At 39.2% G+C, this 27,543-nt stretch overlaps 2 protein-coding genes across 3 annotated transcripts in view; one reads left to right on the top strand and one right to left on the bottom strand.

The window, feature by feature from the left end:
• hsd17b3 (hydroxysteroid (17-beta) dehydrogenase 3) overlaps positions 1 to 27,543 on the top strand; it is a 122,324-nt gene that overhangs the window by 61,837 nt on the left and 32,944 nt on the right. The window lies entirely within an intron of this gene.
• Positions 1 to 27,543, bottom strand: part of ipo11 (importin 11) — an 86,282-nt gene that overhangs the window by 36,832 nt on the left and 21,907 nt on the right. For both annotated transcript variants that reach the window (XM_076165176.1, XM_076165175.1), the window contains exons 12-22: positions 27,303 to 27,346; positions 26,310 to 26,400; positions 25,432 to 25,479; positions 23,706 to 23,811; positions 18,583 to 18,709; positions 14,885 to 14,918; positions 14,692 to 14,732; positions 14,430 to 14,546; positions 9,741 to 9,854; positions 6,100 to 6,215; positions 4,577 to 4,653 (exon numbers count right to left, since the gene is read on the bottom strand). In XM_076165176.1, the coding sequence (XP_076021291.1) occupies positions 4,577 to 4,653; positions 6,100 to 6,215; positions 9,741 to 9,854; positions 14,430 to 14,546; positions 14,692 to 14,732; positions 14,885 to 14,918; positions 18,583 to 18,709; positions 23,706 to 23,811; positions 25,432 to 25,479; positions 26,310 to 26,400; positions 27,303 to 27,346 (915 nt within the window). The remainder of the gene's footprint in view (positions 1 to 4,576; positions 4,654 to 6,099; positions 6,216 to 9,740; positions 9,855 to 14,429; positions 14,547 to 14,691; positions 14,733 to 14,884; positions 14,919 to 18,582; positions 18,710 to 23,705; positions 23,812 to 25,431; positions 25,480 to 26,309; positions 26,401 to 27,302; positions 27,347 to 27,543) is intronic.

The raw sequence follows: 27,543 nt of genomic DNA, 5'->3' as shown, positions 1-27,543 counted from the left end.
GGTTAAGGATTGGAGACAAGTTAAGTGACTTGCTGAAAAGTTACAAAATATCCATTCTGATTTAGATTCCACTTCACCTGCACTTTTGCAGATTACCGTGCCAATGTCAATGACAATAGCACATGTGCTTGGGTGAGACTTCTTTAGTGCTCTGTTGCTAAAATAAAGCTCATAATGCAAGTGCTGTCCCCTCAAAGCAAGAAGGTCCTGGGTTTGAATCCTACTAGAGGTCAACTCTTTGTATGTGTGTATGTTCTCCCCATGTGTGGCTTCCCCCTGGGTTCTTCAAGTTCTGCCCACCTCCAAACACATGCAGGCTAAGTGTTTTAAAATTACCTGTAGGTGTGAATGTGAACATTAACCGTTATTTACTGACTGCTGAGATTGGCTCAAGCCCCCACGCAACCCTGAATAGGATAAGTGGGTAATGAAAATGGCTGGATGGCTGCGTGAATCAACTAATTCAACTAGTTTGCCTGTGTTTTAAATAGCTCCGATTACACTGAAAAGGTCATTCTAGTACCCTTTGTTCACCTCTATAAAACATACAAATGTGCTCTCCTGTATGCAAAAGATATTCTAGATAAACTAGATGATTGCCATAATGAATTTCATCAATAAGGGGTATAATAGCCTGACAATACATTTTGTGCAGTCTTTCTGTCTACCTCGCAAAAGCCTTCACAAAAACAGCTGCTCGAGTGCCGATTCTGTTTTAGTGAGGACCTCCTTTATTGTCCTGGACATATGCTGCACAATCCACTCCGGTTTATAACATTAACAGGAAAATAAGCCTCACAACTGACAGCATCTAAAGTGCCTCCAGCATCAGATGGGGACACTGCACTGCAAACACGTTGGTCACCTCCCAACCCGTTTTGCTTTTAAGTGAGTGATGAGGCTGGCGGTGCTTACTAAGGTAACAAAAGGAAATGAGTAAAAAGAGAGCAATCACAATTGTTACAAAAACATATCTGAGCATATCTAAAGGACACATGGAAGGTAAGGCCCTGGGTTGGTGCTGACATTCAACCACCACAGCCGACTAAACAATAAAAAAAAAATTAATAAAGCCAAATAACTCCATGGCATAGTGTTTTAGGTGCTGGAAAATACTCCTGCAGCACTACATACACAGCTTACACAAAGGAACCCCTTCAAAAAACATGAAATATCATGACAAGAAATAACCGTAGATATATTTACAGGATGAGTAGCTAACTCCTTCTGATGCAAGCTTGACTCAATCTCTAAAAAGTCTGCGCAATCTTGAGAGAAGAAGTGTGAGAAGCTTGGCTCCCCAAGGTTATGGGAGATCCACATGTAAGAGGATGACAGTGAAGATGAGAAAGCAAAAAACTCCAGGCAAACTGTCAAGAAAGACTCATTTCACTTTAACCGATTGTAGCTGAAGGGTAAAAAGGGTGACAAAAAAATCAGTGTATTGACATTAAATGAAGTGCAAAAAAGCAATGAGAATGCATCATTACAATATCAGTTAAAATGTTTGATTGGAAAAAGGATCAATCAAATCAAGTCAAATGTTTCATATCTTAGTCAGATTATGTTGTCATTCAAATATCTTGGGAACTTGTTTCAGGTAACCCAATACTTGTGATAACATGAAGAAAACAAAGCAAATGCTTTACCAAAAATTGCATCTGTGGATTACAAATTCTACCCAAATCACATCACATGTTGCCAATTACTGACATGACTGAATAATATTAGTGTGAATTGTTGTGTCAGTAGTTGTTGAATGTTTCTCCAGCATGTCTGTAGTCTTGGCTTCCTCGAGCTTCAAGCTCAAATCACATGTTAGTAAATTCCAGCAAAATAAACAGTGAATTCTGTGAATTCTGTGAAAAAGCAGACAAAACTCCTCAAAACTGGAAAGGACACCTCTGTCTGCACTTATGCCTTCTATGAAACTTGCCTAACAATTCTGAATTCACTCTAGTTGAAGTTCTAACCCTTCACCAAAAACCTATTCCAATTTGCTGTTTGACATGCTCACAATGATCTGTGTGCTCCCAACAAGGAAACAAATTCCTGTGCTTACCCCCTCCCATGTCACCACACAGATGTGTAACGTGTCCTTGTTCAGACTGTGGTGGCAGGGATACAGAGAGCAATATGTATTATGTATTTGGCCAAAGCAAAACTCTTCACATACAAAATTAAGGAATTTGCTGCTCTAGTTTAGCGGTGATGGAACAGAGCTCTTTATCAGACAGGCCAGGCTTCATACCTGGCAGGCTGCAACACCCAGACAGCAAACCCAGCCAGACTAGCTAAATGTCCCACATCCCTTTACTGCTCTCCATGGACCAAGTGAATGAATCACCCAATGTTCTGAAGAGAGCTAGCCAAAGATAAAGCCTGAACAAAGCATAGTAAAAACAAAAGCCAAGTGAACTTAATCTCATTATTTTGTATAAATGTATGTGAACCAAATAATGTGCCGTGCCCATGTGCATTTGGAAATGCTACTCGTTGTAATGTTAACAGTAAACGCACAAGAACTAATTTGTGGGCAAACAAATTACATTCAAAGCCATTAAAGTGCTGCTTTTACTGAATTATCTGCATACATAGCTTGTTCTTGAAACAAATAGCTGTAAACCTAATCGACAGTATATCCTGTGTCCACATATGAAGCTAGCTGACATTTTGGAATAAGAAACACATTTGAAAGAAGTTCCTTTTTTAAGCAACCCACGGCACTATTCATTGATGGAGAATGGCATTAAAACAAAAGGATGGAGAGAAAGAACACAGTACTTATTTATTACAACAGATAATTACTTTCTTCAGTATGAAAGTCACAGAACGTGAGATGTTACTGAGGGAAGAACTTTACTGTCCTACATGTTTTTCAATGCAAAATCATGAAAACGCTGCAAATTTTCCATTTTAATGCATAATTACCACATAATCTCCCATTTACCACACAAATCATTTAAAAAATACAAAGATTAAATATTAAAATGGTTTGTGAGGCAGCTGAGAAAATACATTTGTCATGGAGCAGACTGGACCAACTGGACCTACTTACCAAAGATCAAGTAAAATGTGTTAGTCTAAGCTAGTTACTGTTAATTGATGACTAGAATGTTGATGCAACAGAAATTGTAATGCCAAGTGACCAAGAAAAAAAAGCTTTTTCGATACATAGTTTTGTCATGTAGATCTATTTAAACTTTGTGAATACAAAGTGAAAAAGTTGTGATTAATGCTCCCACCTCTATATGCCAATCGTGTCCTTACCTTCAGTATAATACATCCATTCATCGTCGTCTTTTATTTTATCCTCCATCTCCCTTCCCTGCTTCTCTGACCTTCAATTCCTGACCCTCTTGGCATTATCATATTTCCTCTCTCGTCCTCCGCCATCAGTTAAGCCAGTGGTTCCCAAACTTTTTCTGCTGGCCCCCCCTTTATTATTTCTGCTGCCCCCCCCCCCCCCCCCTTTTATAGATCAGAATTCTTTCGCGCCCCCCACACGTCCAATCAGCGGGGGGCTATATAAAACAATACGGGACGGCTGATCGCTCTGACATTTACACATATTAGTCCTGTCTATAATCTATGATGCTCTATTTTCATTCATGTCAGCTTGAACGTTTCTTTCCTTTTAGAAGCTGAATGCATCATATAACAGTTCAGCCTTATTACTGGAGATCCACACCTTTTAATTAATCTAATAAAATCAATCATTACTTCTTTGAATTTTGCCAATGCTTGAGCTTCTAAGTCCGTCTCATCCATGTAAACCCATCTGTCCCAATTTTACTTCCTATTTGTTCATCCCTATTGTACTCCATCCTCCTATCAACGTCTTTCTGTGTCTTATGGACTCCCCACCTACACTATACACAGTATATGATTAAATGCCACATTAAGACAATGACCTGCCCTCCTGTTCATATTTGCCAGACTTACAGTGCTTGTTACCTAATCAATAACACACACACCCACACAGTGTCGTGTCCCAATGCCCCAAGCCTGTGATAAATCAGTTCCATTCAATCTGCCACCCGTCACAAATGCCTAAACCCAAAGCAGTAGCGCCTTGCAGCCTTGAGGATATTGCAAAGACACAATGCTGATATATAAAACTTATTAAAATTCAACATCACAAAACTATCACCATCAACTAACTGCATGCCAGGGGCGCAGTAACTTAACAGAATGCCCTCTTAGCATTTTTGTATCGCTTCTAAACATTGATTGATATGATTACATTATCTATACGTGGAAGTTGTTCAGATGTGAAATGTGCCGTCATCTGGTCTTCTTTTCAGTATATCTCTTCTGTAGATCCCAATGTCTGAGATCAAACACCCTGCTTTCCATGAAACTGTCTGTCCTACACAGTCACTGATGATTTCACCTCAGGCAAATCAAATCCCCCAAGGCACGACAGAAGCAATCCTTTTGACTTTGCTGCCATGCCCTCCTTGGAGTGACTACACTAACGCAAATATGATGGAGTTACTTTGATAAATTCAAAGTCATCAAACACACATACCATCAAGCACACAAAGGAAACAACAAAGAAATCTGAGCTCACCCAGCAGAGCAGACATGTTCTGGAAAAGTCTGAGCAGCTCCGGGGTAATTGCTGGGCTATTCTCCAAAGTCACCAACCTGCATGAAGAAAATGGGGTTGCAATGTTTGCGTCAAGATCAATCTGATAATACAAAGATTTGAAGTTATTTGCCCGACACATTAAGTGAGTGTCTTTGAACGTCTGGGTCTGCCAGCAAATGACAGAAGTGTGACATTATTAAAGTAAATTAATTACACCATAAACACTGTGTCCTTGTATTGTGCTCTTAACTTTCACCACTAAATAAAAAACACACATGACATTAATGAATTTCCTATTAAGAAGGAGGAGATCTTGGAAGATTTGTCCTTGTGTCTACTCGGCATGAAAGTGGATTCATTTCATCGAGAAGATATGACCGAAAATACACTATTATTTGGCTGTAACAGCATTCTTAGATGCTACATTAAATATTCAAAACAAACACTTGAGAAGATGTCAAAAGCGCCAGACTAGGGTTGCTGAAGTTTGCCTACATTTACATTTCCTGTGAAATAAATGAGGTGAATGACTGCTTTAAGTTCATAAACCTCCAGGGTGGAACACAACAAGCAACGCTGACAGGGAAGCAGAGAGAAAAGTAGATGATTGAAGAGAAAAGTAAAAGAAAATGACAATGAAAACAAATGTTTAAGCTGTGGCTGCTTATCAGAAAGGAAAAGAGGACAAAGATGTAGAGCACATAGAATGCTGAACATTAGAGCTCAGACATAGGTATGGACATCAGTGAAAGGAGACAAAAAAGTCTTAAAATAAAAAGAAGTGATGATGGGACAACAAATTCAGGTATTCTTTTCCTGCAGGAAATAATCTATAACTTTCAGAGCACAGATATGTCAGTGTTGAGCAGTTTCCAAAAAGCCAACAGTACTCCAGAACATTTTATAAGTCAGCATTCTTTTGAAGTGACTTCTCTGCATTCATAGGGGCATTTCCTTATCCAGTGACACCAAAAAATGTATTAAAAAAAAACAAAATTCACGTGAAAAATACATATATGATCAAGCTGTGGCTGACCATTAGTATACTGAGAAGGTAAAGGGCCAACATCAAAACTTTAAATGCAATAACACATTTGGTACCTTTAAATGTACTTAAAAATGAGTCAATAAGTGAGACGGATGAGCAATCTCAGAAACATTTGATCATAAATGAACTGTCAGTTTTGCTATTTTCTTCTCTCCATCAGCATATGTGCCGTTCTGCAGTGTGAGGGAGGAAATTGGAGTATTAAATGCTTGAAACATTTGCCTTTGGGAGTGTGACAAAGAACATTAAGATCCACTAGCTGACTACCCACAGTATGTGTGCTATTCTGTCTTGAGTTGCCACCATTGCAGAAAGTATGGCAAATAAAGACATTGTTCGATTTAAAAATATATACACCATATAAGGGAAGTGTTTAAAAAATCATAAAACATTTTAAATTGTAAGGGTTTACAAACAAAACAACATTTGTAATGCGTGAGTGTCTGTTCTGTACCAAAGTTCCAGTCCATCCTCCAACAGATACACATGCGGTGGCTGCGAAACGTCAGTGCTCAGCTGGATGACAGGAAGAAGGAAAGGATACAGGTTCTTACTCTCTGCCCCCAGGCCCTGAGAAGGCAAAGAGGGGGAAAGTCAAGACACATTTGGACAATACTACAAAAAAAGCAGACAGGGACCTTACAAATTTACAAGGTTTAATAAATGGTTCAGAGCACTGGAGAATGAAGTGACACAGGTTGCTCCGACACCTTGCATTAGTGAGCATTCTCTTTATTTGGATGCAGTAGGTGATAAATAAAAGCTGATGAACGGATTTGCACATTCTCCTTCAATCAACACTTGTCCTTGTTATCTGAATGATGACTGCATGTGATTGGATATTAGTAAACGGGCCATTCCACTATCAAAGCACAATCTTCATCATCATCATTGCTGATATAACATTACGCGTTCCAGAGATTGGTCCCCATTTACTGATAATTGCAACTCCCACTCAAATAACTTCATGAATGAAAGCAAATGGGGAGCTGGGAAGATATGACAGGGTGACATTTACAACTGGTGGGTAGATTTTACCTCATCAATGTGTCATTGCTTTAGAGTAGGCAATGCATTTACATCACACTGAGTTCTACAGGCATTTACAATCTTGCATTAACATGTGACTTTGTTATCTGGCTAACAAAAAAGCCTTTTAAGTTGTACTGTCAAATCAATATAACCCCTAAGATCCACTGCTAGTGTTGTTTGCCACGCATGTTCGAGAAATATGCGTGAATGATCGGACAGTAATCATGCAACACATTCCTTTTTCAACAAGGTTTTGTACATAATAGTTTTATACTCAAAGGAATGCTTACTTGACACTGAATCACTTGTTGGGGGACTTAAAAAGTTCATTTAATGGCCCTTTTAACACAGCTTGGACCAATTTCTTTAAATTGCTCTGGGAAAAGGCTCAAATGGAACTGCTGTTGCCAAGTCATTGTCCATTTACTGACCATACAACATTTAATGAATACCTAAGTTACATAGCAAACTCTAACTAAATTAGATAGGGGTTTATTTTAAGAGAGTAGACATAACAAAAGACTGATAATATTCAGTGTTGTACCTGATTATCTTTGGTTTAGATTCAGTCGATATGTTGCAACCTCTGAAGACATACAAAAGAACAGGCCTGTGATGTGACTAAAACACCTTATTTCACTGTTGGGAGGAGGAGGTTCTTTTCTTGTATGTGGTGTTGGTTTTTCTCCAAACATGGCGGCTTTGAATGTAACCAAATGATTACATTTTGGACTCATCTGTCCAGAATGGACTTCCAGAAGTCTGTGTTTTCCAAGTGCTCTATAGCAAAGTTGAAACGGGTGCTTTGTTCTTTTTTGAGAACAGACTCTCCCATGAATGTCATGTCTATTAAATTTTCGTCTGATTGTGCACGCATGTACATTTACCCCAGATGCTGGCAGAGAGGTCTGTAACTCTCTCTCGAGGTGATGTGTGGGATGGCCTTTACCTGATTTTTTTATAATTATGGTGCTTCTTGGTGATAGTTTTGATGTGCGTCCACTTTTTGGCAGAGTTGCAGTCACGTTGAATGTCCGTCATGTGTTCATTATTTGTCTTACAGTGGATATATGGAGCTGGAATCTTTTGGAGATGCTCTTAAAGCTTTCGCCAGACCTATGGGCTGTTGCGACCTTCTTCCTGATGTCCTCAAATATCTCCTTTCCTCTCGCTATTGTTGATCAGCGTGGGTTTGCCTTGGCACTATAGTGGTTTGATTGGTTTCCACTCTCTTTTATTCAGTGCTGCCCTTCCCAAAGGATGTCTCATTTGATTGGTCTGCTTAATTGATTTAGCACCAAAATGTGTTAAACAATGCAGCTGGGGGTTCACTTACTTTTAGACATACACTCATTCCATGTTTCATTTAGTTATTGGGGCTACTTACACAATTCCCTCTAATCAAGTACATGCAATTATTAAACATAAACCTGATATTTCATGAATAAAAACTGAAAATAAAGGAAATCGGAATAAAACTGAAAAATCTTAACTGTTCAAGGGGTTCACATACTCTCAAGCAGCACTGTATGAATTTTTCAATTGTATTGAAGGATGACAAAAGCCAAAAATGATGCATGCGTGCGGTGGTGGTAAGGGCATCTGTCGGTCTGGCAGCACAGTGGATCCCGAGCAATCTTTTAGAATTGCCAACCCGGTTTCACTGATGGCGAGACACAAATTCATGCCATCATGCGCCTATGCTCAAGTGAGAGAGAAAGGGCCAAATCTCAATCCCAGTTTGGCACAACCCAGCGCCCCATCGTTAACAACTAGTCTCTTTGCAGACCAAATTAATTTTCTAAGATTAAAAACAACCAACCAATACTCTAGTGCAGGAGTGGGCAATTATTTTTTTTTTTTTTAAACTGTTCGGCGGGTCGCATTGAAAAGCGCAGCAGGCCGGATGTGGACCACGGGCCGTAGTTTGCCTACCCCTGCTCTAGTGCTTAAATTAATCTCTCTCTGCCACTAAGAGGGAGTGTTATGGCAGTTTTAATGAGTGTCTCTCCCATGACCTTGAGCATTTTTCATCAATCATAACTATCTATGCATCTATGGAATAGATTGAGCATTATGATACAAATTAATTTCCAACAATAACATCTAAATGAAATTTCATTGTTCTCCCCCAACACCATTCTATTCAAATCTGAGCTTTAACGCAGACAGCTGTACGCCATCAATGCCTTCTACAATTTGCCAGATGTGTTTTTGCATTACATCAGTGAGTGTGTCATCTCCTGCTGTGAAGTAATGCAGCGGGAACTAAAAAGAAGTCCAGACTTTTCTGCAGGCCTTGGTGGTGCTTCTGTCTCTCGCTATTTTCTTCACAACTGCCTGACAAATTCTGATGAGTAGATATTAAGGAAAATTGATTAATATAAAATATTCCTTTTTCTGATACTAAAGCAAATCTCCTAAATGCCACTGAGAAATGCCTTTCAATAACAGTTACAAAACATGCAACTGTGTGAGAAATATGCATGAAAAAAAAAAGAGAGCTGGGAAGGCAGACAGAGCCTTTCCCCAGGTGGTCTTAATCCAATCCAGCCCCCAATTCCAGACAGATGACAGCATGGCCAGAAAAAGACTGCCGAGTGCCACAGGAACACAACCATTCTGGGTCAATGGATCTGACCCAGGCCTTTGTAGGAAGCATTTGGGGACTCAGTGTTGCATGTGGTTAGACTTCTAAACAAGCCAGATGCACTTCCCATGCATGAATAACAGACAACAAAGAAATACTTTTCTTTGTTATTCTTACCTCCTAATAAATCCACGACAAGCTCAACAATTTCACCTGTCACACCGAAGCAACCGATTTCGTTTTCAACATGGAGCCATTGAATGTGGAGATTCATGGAATATTTTCTCTCGTTCATTTGTTTTATGTATTTTGTTTTGTTTCAGTGAGGGGTTATATTCCTGACATCCTGGGAGGCAGACATGGACTGGTATTCAGACATAACTGATCATTCAGTACAGAAAGAATGCAAACATTTAAAAACATTTTAGTGAAACCATACAAAACACATGGTGATTTGTGCCAAACGTACATACCTGTACCAGTTGGATGAGTGTAGTGAGTATGGCACATCGCAGCATGTTGTGTTCTTCAGACTGCTTCCACAGCAGAGGCAGGTACTGAACCAGGCAACCCACATAAGGCCGAATCTAAAACATTAACACACAAGGTTTGAATGCTGTTGCTCGCACATTGTCTGATAGGATTGTGATACAGAAACTCACTGGGCAAGTAGAAACACACAAATGCAGAATTTTCATCAACCCAAAGTCTAGGAGGTACGGTTTACTGTGGTCGATGTAGAAAAAAAGGGCTTATTTTGGCTTATATACGAATTATGCATTCATGACTGGAGGCTAGAGACAGTCAATCTGCATCACATGGTGTTTTGTGTGAATTGTGGTTGCCTCAGCAAAATATTTTTCTCATCATCAGATACTTAAACTCTGTTAAAGACCCATTAAGCAGCTGCCCTCAGAAATGTGTTAAAATGCAGCATTAAAGATAACAACAAAATATGTAACTATCCAATTAGAGGCAAATTCCCCTCCGAGGTTTGCATATATATGCCAGCCCACTCTATGGCTTATATGGCTATGAAGGATAAAGTAAAAAATGAAACGACGATTCACTATCCAACAGAAAATTACTAATTTTTACTCAGCTTTCCAAATGAGGACTGGAATGACCACATAAACTGATGTCAGTGTTGTGCTAAATTCATTGCAGGGCACCTTTTCAAACTCTGCCTCCTAAGACATCAGGCGTGAAACAAATAATTAAATTTGAAATGCGCAATTTCTATTTGTTCTCAGTAACAATGTTTTGACGTGTCTTGAATGAGATGTCTATTATACTTTGATAACGTCCAAAGCTTCTGTTTTCACTTGCCAATCACACCAGAGGCCGTTTAGAGCTCATCAAACAAGTTATTGATTGGGAAAATGTTTTCATTTTACGACGGCATCGAGAAGCAGATATCACAGATGAAACAGAAGGATCGAAAGCACAGAGCTTTAAATTTTCATTCTTTCTGGATTCATTTTTCATATACATAAGGATGGTCTGCGGATTTCTCACAGTATACACGATACACTGAAGTGCTAAAGCATTAGATATATTTGTCTTTAGGCACAGCCATTGTGCTAATGAAATTCACAACTCCACTGATGCGATCCTTTTAGTCTGTAGTGTACTCGTGGAAGCCAATTTGGCTGACACATGATCTGAGTTTTTGCAGTTCCATGACAACTGTGCAGCAGCAATAATCACAAGTGTGTACGAAGGCATAATGATGCGTTTCTTTTTCATGTGTGGATTTGGAAAATGTTGTAGTATTACACAACGGTTAAATCCTAGCACCAAACATCAATATGAATTTCAACGTGTCATTTATCACTCGTGTCCCTCCTTTTGTTCAATGTGACACTCATGTAGTAAATGACAGCCACTGCCATGACAGAGACATGTTTTGCTATCTTTTGAGATGAGTACATGCATGTTTGACACGAGAACGCTTAGGTAAGACTTAAAAATGTTTCCTTTTATAGACTACACTACTTTATTTTTGCCGTTAGCCGTTTCAGTTCAGTAATAAAGCTACAGAGAGCCTCCTGTTCTGATGTACCCTTAACAGACTTCATTGGCAATTGGACCATTGGATCGAATGTCCAAATGACAGTTTCATAAAAAATGTATTTTATATCTGCTACTGGGGCCTTGAGTTAAGTGTAGTCAGAGTTGAGCTGTGCGAGTGCATCGCTCCATTTGTGGGCGGCAAAGGCAGATAAATCAGCATCGTCCAGCCCACACCTCTAGGGTAACGGTTATCGGTTTTCCAATGTCCAATGTGTCCAATTCAAAAACGGGAACAAGTACAGGAACAGCGGACTAATAAGCACTGGCTGAAATTAAATTAATATTCACATCAATATTAGAATAGAACAACCTACAAGTAAAAACACATTAGCTTTTTATGGTGATGAAATTGATAACCTGAAATTGATCCTTCCCGTTATCTACTGCTTGAATTTCTTTATTTTTTGTTGAGGTTCTTTTATTTCAAACATAAAACACACACTGAAAACCATCACTACTAATCCTGCATTTGTCTGACATCAGTAGACTCTAATTAGGTTATTCTGTGCATCTGATCAATATTCCACCTTCAAGACAATTAAGTGTGACACTATATACTTTTTGAAAGTTTGCTGGTCTTTTCCTGACTTGCTATCGCCATTTGCACCCTCTTTAGCAGGTGTGAAGCAGGGCCATTGACTTCACAGTGGGATATTTTTTAACTCAATTACACCTTGGCCAGGAGCAGAGGGAACACTTAGAAGCATCGTGCTACACAGCCTTGAGGAAAAAGATAAAAAGTGCGAAAAGAGACGCACAAAAAGAGCCTCAGGTGACATTTGAGAGAGGAAGAGGCAGCAGAGTTTCATATCTGTCATTATCATTTCAACTTCAGTTGTACTCATTGATTCCCTGCCTGTTTCTCTCAGCTGTGACCACTTCTTGTGAGTTCGAAAATCCCAATGAGCAGAGATAGAATATTAATGGGACCTCCACTGACACTAGAACTTTAACTAGGAACAGAGATAGAGGGAGACTTTGTCGCAGTGGCAGCTCACATGAGGATGAAAGCTATTTCTGTGACAGACTTAAATCAAGGGATCATTTAAAGATAGGACTTTAAAGCTGATCTGGAAAGAGCTGGGGGTCAATTTTAACAGCTGACAGATTAGTACACAAGAATGAGTTATTGGATGTTAAAAAAAAATCCATATGGCTACAAAAGTGGTTCATTTTCAAGAATCGTTTCATTGTGGCAAATAAAGTACAGGGTTGTCTGAGGTTTTGCAATTTCAGTTCAACTAGTCATTGCTCAAACAGTGCTTTTGTCAGAGGAAGTTAAAGATCATTAGTGTCTAGTTTTACATACAGGAGAGAAAGCCGTTTGTCCTTAATGGTCCAGAGCTCGTGCTGGGTGAGAGACGCTTTGGAATGGTCTAATCTATTTCAATGGCAAAATTAAAAAACTTCTCTTCCACAATGTTATACCTCTCTGCTAACATACATTTACATGCAAATTTGAAAATTATGCACATTTCGCAATGATGCCATTTCGCTTGTTCTAGCTACTTGTAGAACAGTGGATAGCTACTTTCCTGACTGAGGAGTTGGCAACACTGGAGAGGAGACACACACACGCTCCAGACTGCTAATGAATTGCGCATGTGCAAAGTTGCCGCTGCTCCCGCCCTGGATTACAGAGGTTATGTCAACTGTCTATACCAGGGGCCATCCCTGGTCAGCCGGCTCGCGAGGTGCATACGGCTCTTTGCCAGCTGATGTGCAGCCCGGCTCCAGTGCTCACTGATTTCTCTCTTTGTGTACAGGATTTTCATATTGTAAAATAAACATCTAAAATGCATGTATATATACACTCAGTAATACAGACAAAAGGCTGTCCGATTTGAATGTAATATTTACCGTACTCATATATTGTATCACTCGATCTTGAGAAATGTGTTAAAGTAACGTAAATGTTCCAAACATGAAACATTCTAATGTGCTCGTGCAGTCTGAGAGTGTTACTGGCCAGACTAGCAGCAGCTAATGACAGTCGCCATGGATGCAGGAAAGCATAAAACTAAAAGAAATACATACCTGTAAAAACTGTATTTACCCTATGAGATCATTGCAATTTCAATCTACTTGTATTCTACCTCAGGGTCTACGTATAAAGTTTAACAACAATAATACAGCCTTCCTACATTCTCCTGTTACCCCTTTTTCTGTAAAAAAAATTTATTTTCAAAATACCCTTTAATTGTATACGCAATGTCATGTAAAATGTTTGCTTCAATAAAAACAAAAAGCAAAACAAAAAAACTACAAGAAAATATGAAGTTGAATCCCGGACGTTCTTGCCTGACTGAACGCTGATTATGGGTTGGGCCGGTCTCTCGCTCACTCTCGCTCGCAGCCACTGCGCAGTGACGGAGTGAGAGTGTGTGTGTTGTTTCAGTTATTTTACCTTGGTCTCCTGTATTCTGATTTATTCTCGTTCACCTCTTCTCTATGGCTCTTATTTTATGTTGAAACATTTCATGCCATTGATGGTCTGCTAACAGTGTGGCTCTTCAGAATGGTGTTGGGTTTTGTCGTGGCTCTTTGAGCTGGACTGGTTAGCCACCCCTGGTCTAATGGTTTTAAACAACTCTTTGTGCCTCTGGAGAGTTCTGGTCAATGCCTACGGTTAGATTCCACTTTGTGCAATTCCTCACTGGGCAGCAGCATAATTTACTAAAGAACGTTACAACACAAAAAGCTTTCAATGACATTTCTGAATTTCGCTATTTAATCCATCTACATTGCCGATGTTAACTTGACAAAAATGCTTCACGGGAGATTTGCTCCATTCAGACAAAAAAAAACAATATAAAATCTGGTCACCTCATCTCATTTACCAAATCTGTATCTAATTATTCAATGCTAGTTTAATGCCTGTATTTTTATTGTTATAATTTTATTTTAAGCACACTCTTGTATATCCATTGATCTTACCTTATTTGCCTCATAATTGCAATATTTACTTGCTATGCTTTGGCTTCCCAGTGCCCTAAATGGGGTTAATACATCTTACTGAGCCACCCAGCAAAAAGACAGGTGAAGGAAAAATGTGGTCATGGAGTAATTATTATTTCAAATCTCACCTGGATGTTTACTCTCTCGATGACACAGGAGATGACATGGAGCACCTGCATTTTTGTGTCACACTCCGTCACCTGCTGCAACAACTGGAAGAGCAGTCCAAAGATAGACTCAAGGTACTGCAGGGCAAAAAGAGGAGCGCAAGAATGAAAAATACTGATTACAGCAGCAGTATTTTTGGTCTGTGGAAAAGGGGCTATGGGGAGGTTAACAGGGAATGTTAATTTACTGATTTAAAAATGTTCTTCTGAAATATGTACTTACTGGGAGGAATTGTTCTGTGCGGAACTCAAAGTCGTCGACAGGTGGGGATGAGTTAAGGCAAACAGCATCTGGGCTGCTATGGCATAGCCAAGCGTAGCACTATGTGTTAGATGCAGTAGGGAGTTAAACTATAAGCATAATAAAAATAACGCAATCAACTCCTTAAGAAATAGTTGATGTATCGGAAGGATATTGAGCTTCAGGGTTGTAGCTGTCTCAATACGCACCTAAGAGAAAAAACACAAGAATAAAAATGTTTAAAAACACAACGGAAAAATATTAGAACCAGAATAATGAAGAGAACTATTAAGAAAAACCTGCTACAGCACCACTTGGTAGCTATAAAAATCAAACACTAAACCATAATAGCATTTTCCTTGAATAACAGCTTTTTTTTCAAGGCAACAATTAGCTCCCACTATAAAGCTTAGAATAAACTCACCCTCACACGTACTTGCGTGCGTTTGTGTGTGCGTGTGCGTGTGTGCGTGTGCACTGCAGGTGGGGATAATTAAACCTGATGTAACTTCATATTCTGAGAAATTAATGTCAATGTAATTCAATGATATTTTGCCGCGTGTCATCTATTCAGTCATAACTGCACTGATTATGAAGAAATACGGGCGCTCCACAGACATGTTTTTTCAGATGGTTTGTCCAAGAAATCAAAGTCATCCATATGTAAAACTTGCAACAAAACCATTGATGTAACCGTTTAAGATCCATTAAGATATCTATGATGTCTTAGCAAATCTGGAGAGATAATTTGTGTAGTCAACCAAAAAGTGTATTTCCCTCAAAAGAATCATCACTACCAATTCACATTTGTGAACTGCAAATGAAGTTATAATTACAGATACCCCCAATTTAAATAATAGAGTTAAAGTATAGAAAAAAAAATCAAGCAAAAACATTTGGGAAAAATAAAGGCGTATTTATGCGTCAGACAAGCTGTCTTAGGCATCCAGCAATCATAAGGATTTCAAGCACAAATATTATGTTCCAAATATAGAGATAAGCAAAGGCATTGAATTTGAAACATAGTGTTGAGTACACAGATGTGCAAACTTTACCCCGGCACTGCTATAAAATACAGAAGGATGCATTGGAAATAATAATGCATATATTAACAAACAAAAGGAGTAAGAGGCCCATCAACTTCCATCAGTGAGTGGTAGCACTTGGCAACACTTACGAGATATTGCAATGTGAGTGTTGTCATAAACTAGACATATAAAACAAAATGTTATCCAATTATGGTTTGAGCTGTTTGCGTTTGTTTGTACTGCAGCACCGAGCAAAAGGGAGGGACAGGAGAAGCCCAAAACTGCTTTTCCAAGTCAAGTATCAAACCACACACACATGTACACAGTATTACTAATCATACTGATAGTGGAATATTCATTTGTAGATAGTACTTAGTATAGCAATTCAGTGATTACTCGATGATGGTGATATGGTGAAAATCCATCCAAACAAAGAATCAAGGAACCAAGGACAGAAAAAGGTTTGAACAGTAAGTTTGACACTTAAACAAATTAAAGCAGTGGTCTCTAAAATTTTGTCTCTGAAAGTTACTTTGACAAAATAAAAGTGTCAGAGAGCTACTGATGTTTAACATTAGTAACATTTATCCACGTGGCTGATTCTCCAGCCAAACCAGCTGAACAAGCGTCTTTTGTGTGTTGGATATCAACATTTACAACATGTTGATATCCAACACTCAACACTCACAATTTGTATCAAAATGTACTTCAATTCAGCAACATGAGCTTGTTTTTTTCTGTATACATTTTCAGTATCAAGCTCACACTAATAAATTCACATCATATTGATCTCATAGAAAACCAAACAATGTTATTTCTTATTTTACTATTGTACTAATACTATACCTTTCATATTTGTCTGTCCACCTATCACGGCATGTCACAATTTCCCTTCACATTCCCTGTAATTCCGGGAATTCCCTGTAGTTCCCATATCATCTGTACTTCACATGCATTAAGTCTGTTCTGATGTTAGTGAGATGACAGAGTGTGTGTTACTATTTTCATGAGGAATTAAAATAGTTTTGGAGTTCTTGCAGTGAAGCATGTTCTCTGCCAGTTTTGGAGTGATTTCCTATTTGAATGAACATAGACTGGATTGAGAGCCTGGGTGGAGCTTCTAAATCCCAACAGTTGTCTCTATAACTGTTGGGATTGGCACTGGCAGTAGCATTCTGCCTTTATGTTGTCACAATTGTTAAAATACATCCAAATTCTGCTTTTATCCATCTGTCACTGATCTTTTCGTGCACTGCACTAATTGCACTTCTCTCTCTCTGCGTCTCTCTGTCCTGCTATGTACCTGTAGTAGACCGAGACAATCCTATCATTCTCTCTTGTATTAAGTTGCAGAAAAAATAATAACGGCTCTCGGATGGCTCGTTCGCGAAAGACACATCACGCCCTGCTAGCGTGATGTGGACTAAAGTTACTGTGGACTTTGGTGAAGTGGCGCTCCACAGACGCGTTCGCACCACAAATGAGACACGCACACACTTGTCATTCACATTCCTAAATTTTTCCTCCTCATGAAAATAGTGTATTTGTTGCCTTTTATCGGGGCCATTGTCAAATCCGGTGTGCGCTTGCTAGCCGAACTTTACGGTGTCACGTAACCAAACATGACAGGAGTGGCATTTGTTGGACTGACAGCTGATTGGTTAATAATCGTTTTGTGACAAAAGGGGGCGGAATGGCTGTGAATTTGATTGGATAAAAATTTAAACAGCTTTGACGTTGTGTTGTCAAACGTATGTATTCTTTGAAGCTTTTGCGAGCTACTCAGAAACGGGTGGCGAGCTACTGGTAGCTCAGGAGTGACCTGTTGGAGACGACTGAATTAAAGTATGTTCTGTTAAAACTGTTTGTACTGAGACCAAGTTATAATGCTGTTGTAATGCCACACCTGCTTGCTTAATTTCTTGAGAACTTGACCTCCTCTTTTTCTGTTAAAATCTGAACAACTGTGTGGACAAAAGAGCAAGGCAGCATTCTGCATTAGTGACTGAGCTAAAGCAACTAAATCACACAAAGGCAGCTGATAGCGCAACTAATCAATGTCTCCCTTGCCATTTGCTTCCGTCTGTGACGTACAGAAGTGAAATGTTACACTTTCCACAACAAAGGCCACAGGAGAGCCATAAAGATATCGATAAAGAAAAGATAAAGCTATCGATAACGAATGAAACTGAATGATGGAGGGTGGTTTCCTTTTTTAGTCCATTCAAAGTTTATGATCAATAATTTATTCTGCGCAAGGCTCTCTAATTGGCCCAGACATTATTGATCAGAAAACACAGCATGATTGGTGAGCTGGCAGGCTATGCAACAGCCATGGAGAGAGACACTGAAACTGTTGGGGCCAAATGTCAATTTATGGAATTGGATTATAATTTCGATATTTCACCATCTCATCCTTCATATGACAACTATAAATTGCAAAGAAGAAAGTCAGTGTAATTAAGATAGTGAAACAAGCACAGCCGTGTATGTGTGGTTCATTTACTGTATTGTAAAAGCCATTCATGGGTAATGTAGTCATTGTGTTATTAACTAAAGGATATTCAAACAGACAGATGCAGATATACACAAACATAAAATGTCGTAAAAATAGATACATTTGATTAGATGCAGTATGAAGCAAAATATATTATTTCAAATGGGCTATTTCTTTTTTTTTACTTTCACTGTTATTTCCACAATATTTATCCTATCTGAGGAAAACCACACGTGCAAACATGCAAGACCTTCTGTTTAGCTCTGTTGCAGGAAGCTGTCTGTAAGAAAACATATATTCTGAGACAGAGTGAGAAGGCTAGCAGTGGGGAGAAAAAAAAGGTCTTACCACCAGGTCAGGGTCCTGCATGAGGCTGAGGATAACCTCATAGAGGAGGGGTCGAAGGTCAGATTTGAACTTGACAGATATCCATTGGCCTATTAACCAGATGACTCTTCGACGAATCAACTTATACCTGGAGGAACAGAACAGAATTGGATAGGATCAGATACTAGTAGGATGTTTAGAAAAACAGTGGAAAATGGACACCAAAGCACTGGGTAAAAAGTCAATAAAGAAGAAATAGAGGACCAGAAGAGGGAAGACACGGGAGCCGTGAACCTGTGATTTAAAAAAAACTATTTCAGTATTCCAAACACACACACTAATCACCATCACTGAGCCTTCACTATGACTTAGGCTGAGTGTGTACATTTTTGTGTGCAGGTGTTTGCCAGATTAGAATCCCCACAGAAGCTCGGGGAGTAAACCTGTTTCACAAGATGTTTTAGGCCACAGTGGAACGATGCTTTAGACATAAAAATGTCTGAAAACAACCCAAGGCACCAATTGAGAGAGACCTGGGTGAGTGTTGAGAATGTTTGTGCTGATGTATTTATCTTATGAGTGGAAAGCTTGCCAGCAAGAGGAACGCCCAGAGGGTCACTGGCCCACTGAAGGAGAAAAAGTGAAAACGGTAAATCAATCCATTTATAGAATTACCTTAAAAATTGCGTGAGCCGCAATAGCCAATAATTTAAATTAAAATTTCAAACAGAGTGTGCCATGAATAAGGCTCCATATGCTGGGAAATATTAGTTCTTCAGTTGTATCAGCATGCAAAAATGTGTCCACCCAGCATCTTCCCATCTGCCCTGCCGCGTATGAGGCAAACACTTTGTCTGAGGACCGCCTTGCAAAATGGCGTGGATAGAGGGGTGGAGGAATGAAGGAACAGGGGGATGAGAGGGTAAAGGATCTGATTGGATAGATGACACATTTGTTGGCTTCTTGTCAGAAATCCACAGGGGAGCCGGAAACTGAAGTCTGGGCTACAAGCCAGAAGACTCTTAAGAAGAGTTGTTTGATGATGGCAAACAACACTGTGTGTGAGGGTGTTTGCGTGTACATAGTGCGTGTTTATAGGTGTGGACATGTGTGCAGTTTGCTTGTATGAAAACATTGCAAAGCTTTTGTTCTGTGTGTTGTGGTGTTTGTGGAAAATTCATCTTAAATACATTTCAGATTTTATGGAAAAAAATATTTGGAAACCTACATATTAGACCATAAATTACCATTACCAAGAACATTAAAATTAATGTCATTTGGACTTCATTTCTCATCATCTTAAAAGCCCAAGATGGAACTTTTGCACTCCTGGGTTTACTGCTCAGAAGCAGTGGAACATGAGATGAAGTAGCATCTAATTATCTTTAAAGGCAAATGAAAGTAGGGCATGCCAATCTGATTTTCTACAAGCGACCTACAGCCAAAACAGAAGGCTATCGTTTAAAACAGTGATTTTCAACCACTGTGCCGCAGCAGGTGTGCCGTTGGAAATTATCCAACCTCACTTAATTAGTCTAATAAAATAAGTCCGCATGCGGCAATTTGGCGGCTCGGCGCTTCCATTGCGCACTTGCCAATAGAAGCGGTATTTCTTACACACGGACAGCTCACATCAGTTTAGTTTACTTTGATAATTCGTTCATGGCATTCAGTTTATTGGCTCTTCTTCAGCATACAACATTAAGCAGTACAAAGCATGTAAACGGTACACTGTCTGCTCAAGCTGGGAAGGCAGTTGGGAAGTTGGGAACATGAATTCAGGGCCTGTCAGCCTACAGGACGAAGACAAGACAGACAGGCTGGGTGACAGGGACAGGTATTTGTCAGTCAGCAGAGGATAATCACAAAGGTTAGACATGACTCAATATGACTCGAAGCTCAACTTTCACAAAAGTTCACATCTTCACAACTGACTGGGCATTTGCTTTGTGCAGTCAGTATAGTGACAATCCGTTTTGTAAGAGCTAACTGGCGGCTAGGAGCTCAGTCACAGGTTAAACTCATAGCACATCATTTTGTAGACTTAGGGTCTTATAGAGCAATAAATATATTTTATCATTTTGCTTTGATCACAATGACGGCATCTCACTCTAGTTGGGATCGCCAAACATGCTGGTAACTAAGCAAATAGAATGTTGACCAGCCTTTACTCAACTCAGTAGTCTTGAATGTCAAATTAGCTGACAACTCACACATTTGGGGCAGATACAGAGTAAAAGGACACTCAGTTTTATGAATAGCTTAATACACATGTAAATGAAGCAATACTGTAGTAATGATTCTTTTGAGGCAAATGATAGGGTGATGGTAATTGTAGAAACATGGTTGGATGACTTTATTTGACCTTACTGACAAATCTGGCACTGTGTTTTATGTATTACCCCCAATAAACCATGGCTGGTTGTTAGAGGGTACATCTGCTAAAACTGCATTTCTACTGGACATTAACCAGCCTGTCAGGAAAGCTCCACAGACAACTGATGATATGATGTTGTGCACCTGTCTCCCCATCTGGAAAACCCCTAATTTCATCCCGTGTCTCACTGGTTGTCCACACAGCAAACCCGCAGGTCCTGCAAGACCACAGCAGATGTTAATGTTCTCCCTCAAAAAGGCTTTGTAAAATCGACCTCTTTTGACGTCATCTCTCTCCAAACGTTTTATTCACGATTTTTTAAATCTGTGACAAGCCTCAAAATTGACATATTGCCATTGTTTGTGATGTGTCCCAAATAAAGTGCAGCAAGCTGTCTTAAACGATCCAACAGCAAATGCCTAGAGGACAAGGAAAGGCAGGCAGTGCAGCATGGATGATGAAGGCTCTGGTGGCTTGGCTCAAACATACTGTTTTTAATGTCAGCAAATGCAATATAGTGATTGTCTGTCTGTAATGTATTAATATTACTACATGCATTTTAGCCACTTCACTACACAGTTTTAGCTCCCTTTACAGTCTCACAAACATAAGATTCACTGACAAATATCAGAAATCAGAAAATAGATTTCATATTTGGTACATTTGGACAGAGCAGACTGATTGTATTTTCAGACCCAGAGGAGCATTTAGGGTTTTACACTGGTGCTGACAGTGCTTCAGTGAAAAATATACCCTTGGACAGTCACCCTTGGAATTTGCAGTCTGCCAAGAGGCAAATCTGTGTCCTTAGATGACAGCAGAGATGAATCTTAGCAGTTGTATCCCTCACTTTACATAAAACCTGTTCAAAATAAGATGCACCAATATAACCTTCAAAGATATATTTACCTACTTAAGGATGTTGATAAAATTACAGACATTGAAATAGAACAGGTGGGAGAGAACACCATTTTAAATACTGAATATTATATAGTTGTATTGTACGAGTATAGCTCTAACAGAGTAGTACATTAATCCTGATCTTATGTCCCTTGTTAATATGAGCATCATTATGTGGACTTGAGTGTATTTGTGCATGTGTGTACACTTATGCAAATTGGTTTGGTGCCGAGAATTGATAATATAAAATAATGATTACAGTAAACCAGATTAGGCCCAATTCCCCAAACAGAATGCAGAGACTGTTGATAATAACACGATGGGCATGGGATTTCAGTAATGCTCTCCCAACATGGGCTTCCCTCCATGACACTGCTGCACGATTTGTGGGGGGCAGGGGACAAAACAGAGAAAACAAATCAATCTCTCTGTCCAGCCAAACCCACCATCCATCCACAGATGCATCAGAAACATCACAATTGGGATGGGATTTTCCAGACATAGTCCTTTCACCAAGAAATCTTTTGGTGAAAATAGGTCAATGTTGTCGTTTTGCTCTGCTCTTCAGAAGACATGTTTATAAGATCTAAGAGTTAAAGGGATTTAAGTAAACAATATTTATTCTTTCATTTCAAACATTACTGACAACGAAAATAGGAGAGAAGGGAGTGGAGTGTTTTCCAATAGCACAGCCACAATGACATCAGCAACCTTGAACATTGAAGTCAACACAATCCTAAGCAGCCGACCTTTGGAGAGCCGCAGGCATTATGTTTGGACTGACTTGGGGTCTAGTATCCCTTTGGCCTGTCGGGGTGCTTATATTGTGATTTTGGATGTTGCTTGTATGGTCAGAGATGTAATCCTTGTTCATATGGCAAGCGCCACCTGCCCACCTATGAGCCTTTGGGAAGCAGCAACTGTGCTGCTGATGGCAACCAGTTCCTGGACAGAGGTATTTAAGCCAATTAGAGAGATTAAAGAATTACCACAAACATCTGAGAGTGATGTTAGGCTTCCGGTGAACTCACATACAGTATCACACAGCAAACAGACAAACTCTTATAATTTATATATTTATGATGCATCTTGCTGTTGGATTGAGTCAGGTCTGTATGGCAACAGTGTGACGAAATGTGACACACATGAGCCATCAGTGGGATACAAACAACTACTAGTAACTTTGCAAAGCTTATTATTGTATAATTCAACCCAGCAATATTAAGGCCATGGTGTTGCTGTTTTGGAATTCATTACAATGTATACTTTCCAACATCTGGTCCAGCCCGGAACATATTACAATGTATGAGAAGGATGATGAAATCCAGTGAAATGCAATATAATGCAACACCTGCAAAAGCTGAAATGTCCATCAAGTTGAATTAACATCTCAATGACAAGGCTCAACCAACTGGATATCACCAGCTATTTAATGCTCCATAAAAATGTTATCGGTTTGTCCTGTTATTTCGTAACCCTCTGTATCTAGATATGTTATTGTTTCCGCTTAAGAAAATGATTCACAATTCGTAACTGGGAGGCAGTGGCTCAGTTGGTAGTGCTTCCGCTTGGGAACCGGAGGGTCGCCGGTTCGAGCCCCTGCCGAGGTGCCCCTGAGCAAGGCACCGAACCCTCAATTGCTCCCCCCTCTGCGAAGGGTGGTAATGTAATGTAAGTTGCTTTGGATAAAAAGCGTCTGCCAAATGATCGTAATGTAATGTAATGTGACTTGATGTATATACAGAATATACATTATAATACTGAAATTGGAAGCATTGTCAAATGAAAACAAAATTCATAATATAAGAAATGTGTAAAGGGGATGAAACTCTGAAAATAAAAAAGCTTTTTTGGAGGAAGATGGTACCTGTGATGGCTAACTTGCAACTCCCCAAGAAGCTGATTCTTGAACCACTGATCAAAGTCCACATTGTCAAATAGCTCATAGGCTGCCAGTCCCACTGCGTTATATACTGTAAAGAAAACAATCACAGGAATAGGCAGAATTAATCATATTTGCATACAACATTTGTATAACAACGTTATTATTTGAGCTATGACAAAAGAAAGGAATGCGGTGGCTCAGTTCAAATCCAGTTTGTATATATTCCTGGAATGAGCGGCAAATCACTCTTAAATCTGGCATTTAAAGGGAAATTCTTTCACTTGAAGACAGGTTCAATTTAGTTTATAATATACGTTTTAAATTGCATTGATTTATGTACGATATAAACAGTTTCTGTGTAAAAAGTTTTTTATTTTTTCCCATGTGGGAGTCTGCTGCTTAGACGTAGACAAACGAACACATTATCTGTTCTGGTTGTAAAGTTAAAATATGTATGAAAAACATTGCCAACACCAAACAAAATAAAAATAAATTTGGCTACAAAATGTTGCTGGCGAGTAAAACCGAACAGGTGCGCAACTCTGCAACAACACTAAAAGGTGCACTTGGATTGGAAATTATTGTCATCAAGGGTCAAATATAAGACAGCATACTGAAACCAAAACAGGAAAAGAGACCGTGAAAAACATTGTGCAATATGAAAACAGAGGTAAGAGACAATAATTTATTTAATATTACAGAAGATATATTTACTGTGAATATTTTTTCTTAAACTGCATTTAGATGCTTTGGCAAAAAGCTTCTTTACACATTTATGCCAATTCCGAATACTGAATGAGAAGGAATATCATTTTTAGAGGGCAGGAGAAAGGATGAGAAAGAAGTTAAAACTTTCCATCAATTCTTGTTAATTGTCTCGGTTTGCTATGTTGTTTATTTTGTCCTCTTTTTACTCCAATTGAGACAGTTCTTTACACTTCAGCCTTTGATACAAGTTGCATTACTTTGAAACGTTGGTTGTTATATTGATGTTTATAATGCTCTTGCTTGCTGTGTGCTATCCTCTTGTATGCGGTGTACAACCTGTTATCCTTTATCCTCTGCTGCTGTAACATTGCTGGGAACATCACAACTAAGTGTCAGTATTGCTATATCAATTGGCAATAGAAACCAGGGCACTCCACAGGCACCCTGCTTCAACAGAGCGACTCTCAGCAGGAGATCATAAAAGTCTATGATTTAGTTGTCTAAGGTATAAACCAGCCCGATGTGGGAGCCTCACCTGCCAAAGAGTTATAAATACTGAAAGGAAGTGGACAAAATAGAGGCGCCTGTGTGAGTAAGGATGGAGGGAATAAAAAGATTGTGGAAAACTGTGGAAAAAAACAGTAAGTGGTAGAGAGAGCATGGGTAATTTAAGAATGACTTGTTAAAAAATGTAAGATGCAGTTAAAAATGTCTTTAACACAATTATTGAGGTCAGACTAAAAAATACTTCATTGACTGAAACATCATTTTCCCCATCTCCTGTAGCTATCTTTATTAAAATACCTGAATAAACTTTTCTTCTCCTGCTTTGGACCATGTCCAGGGTGGACTATTGAGAATTCCAACCACAAAGCAAGATTGACCACCTTCATATGTTACTCTGAAATGTTAGCAATGTCTGACTTTTAGATTTGTACTAGTCGAGATCTGTTTTGACCTGGAGTTATTGAACCAAGCGTAGGTGGAGCCATTGACTCACCTGCATCCTTAATGAGCAATTGGACAGTGTCATCCACATTGGTTGGGCCTGCAAAAACACAAGATATGTTATTTCAATGTATGTGAAATCAATAACAGATTCAGAACAGAGTGTTGTATAGTGGAGGTGAAAACACAACCGAAAAATGTTGGATAAAGGATGACCTGTAGGACTTTGTGGACCTAGTGTCAAAATACAATAATACTTTTCCTGACAAGAATTGTTTAAGTCGTGGTCTCCACTATATTACTGCCTGGTGTTATTTTTACCGGTCTGCACTCCTCTCTTCCTGTTGTTGTGTGCGCTCAGGTTTCAAAATCAATAGCAGCCACTCTTCAACCATAGAATTACCCAATCTGGCATTTCTGTGCTTTCGCAGAGCCCATTTCCACTCTGTCATTTGAAAATGAAAGCCGGTTGTGAGACAGTCTGGAAGCAAACACTATAATTTCCCCTCTGTTTGAGCAATAGCGTCACTAATTCAGCAACAGCATAACAACTAGACATCAGCTCCAGAGGGAGAGTAGAAGCGTGTGTGCAACTGAGTGACTTGCGGCTGGTGGAAATGGTGTTAGTTGTCACCAGGGAATCTGAGGCTGCTGTCCAAGCCTACAGATTGTGTTACATATACAGAACAGTGAGACTACACATTTTCCTTTGTTGCTAGTAATAGAAAAATTGTATATTAGATTGTGGTTTAGGACCATACAGTTTGTCATCAACATTCATACCGTGTCACATGGAAACTGTGGCATATTGGTGCATTATAGCGAGTGAGAAGGATGTTGTGATTTATGCATTGCACATATACACCATAAGAGCTGGTAGGAAAGAAGAGCATGTTTTTCTTTGTAAAAAATAATAGGAAACTGACTGACCCTGGAGATTCTGAACCATTTCCAGTAGCACAGGTGTCAGGGTCTGGCTGTAACTGTGGAAGATATCTAGGAACAATACTTCGGTGCAAGGCTGGAGAGCGGGAAAGAGAGCAGAATATATGGACACAGTTAGTTTGTATGATAAACACAAAGGGAAATGTGTAAGGGGTGCACACAAACACACAAAACTGGCAAACAATGCACTGAGCTATCAGTTTAATTTAAAGGAAAATGTTATGGACGCCACAAAAAAGTCTACATTAAACAAAGCAAGAACAACTATATGGAGTAATCAATATAACGTATGAATACTTCAAAACTGAGGCTCACACATGTGCATGCATCTCTGATATTGCCGGTTCAAATATCTGATGTTTTTGCCTCAGTGACAAAAGGTCATAGGCCAACTGACACTTCCACTAACAATCAAGTCTTCTGAGATTAAGAAAAACACAGGAAAACACAGGGGGATGGTAGTATAGTTGGAGAGCGACCCATGATTATCAGCTGTGACAATTGAAGCAAAAGATAGATATTGACACTTCATTAATGAACCACTGTGAGTGTGAATGCCCCCCTCCATACAACACGTTAACGCTAAGATCAAAGGAAGGTTTCCACTGTGGTGCAGGTAACATAAATAACCTTTTCAAAGGTTTTCCATTGTTTATTCAAGAAATTAAGTTTTAGTTTAGTTAAAGGCGACATTTAGTTTTTTTTTAGGATAAGTCCGCATTCAACATTCCTCTCCTCTGCTGTTAAGATGGTAGTTACAGCAGATATTTGCCAATGTTGTTTTTTGCTGAAGCGTTGAAGTTATGTCGTCTGAAGTGAAAGATACAAGTAGCCACTGGAGACTAATGCTGCTGTCATAAGACTATGCATAAAATGACAAAAACAAACATAATCACCACACCCTTACAAACACCCAACAGGTAAACGGTATGTGGAGGGTAGACTTTTGTATGTGTGAGCAACAGTGCTTTAGCTCACCCTCAGACTGTATTTCCAGGAGTCACCACCTGTTTCTTCAACAGCTGAGTAGAGTAGAGTAAAGTAGAGTAGAGTAGAGTAGAATAGAGAAGTAGTGATTGTTCATTTTATTTTGTTGCTCAACCATGCATATCACAGCATACAAATCCCACATGAAGAACTATTATTTATGTTACACATCTAACTCTACTTACTGGCTGAATTAGTAGGTTAATTTAGCTTTACTAAAAATTACTCATTC

The sequence above is a fragment of the Genypterus blacodes genome, unplaced genomic scaffold (assembly GCF_046128005.1).
Source record: "Genypterus blacodes isolate CSIRO-AG114 ecotype Tasmania unplaced genomic scaffold, CSIRO-AGI_Gbla_v1 ptg000141l_1, whole genome shotgun sequence".
NCBI classification, from domain to species: Eukaryota; Metazoa; Chordata; class Actinopteri; order Ophidiiformes; family Ophidiidae; genus Genypterus; species Genypterus blacodes.
Note: the sequence above shows the minus strand (reverse complement) of the source record. Positions and strands in the feature narration are given on the sequence as shown.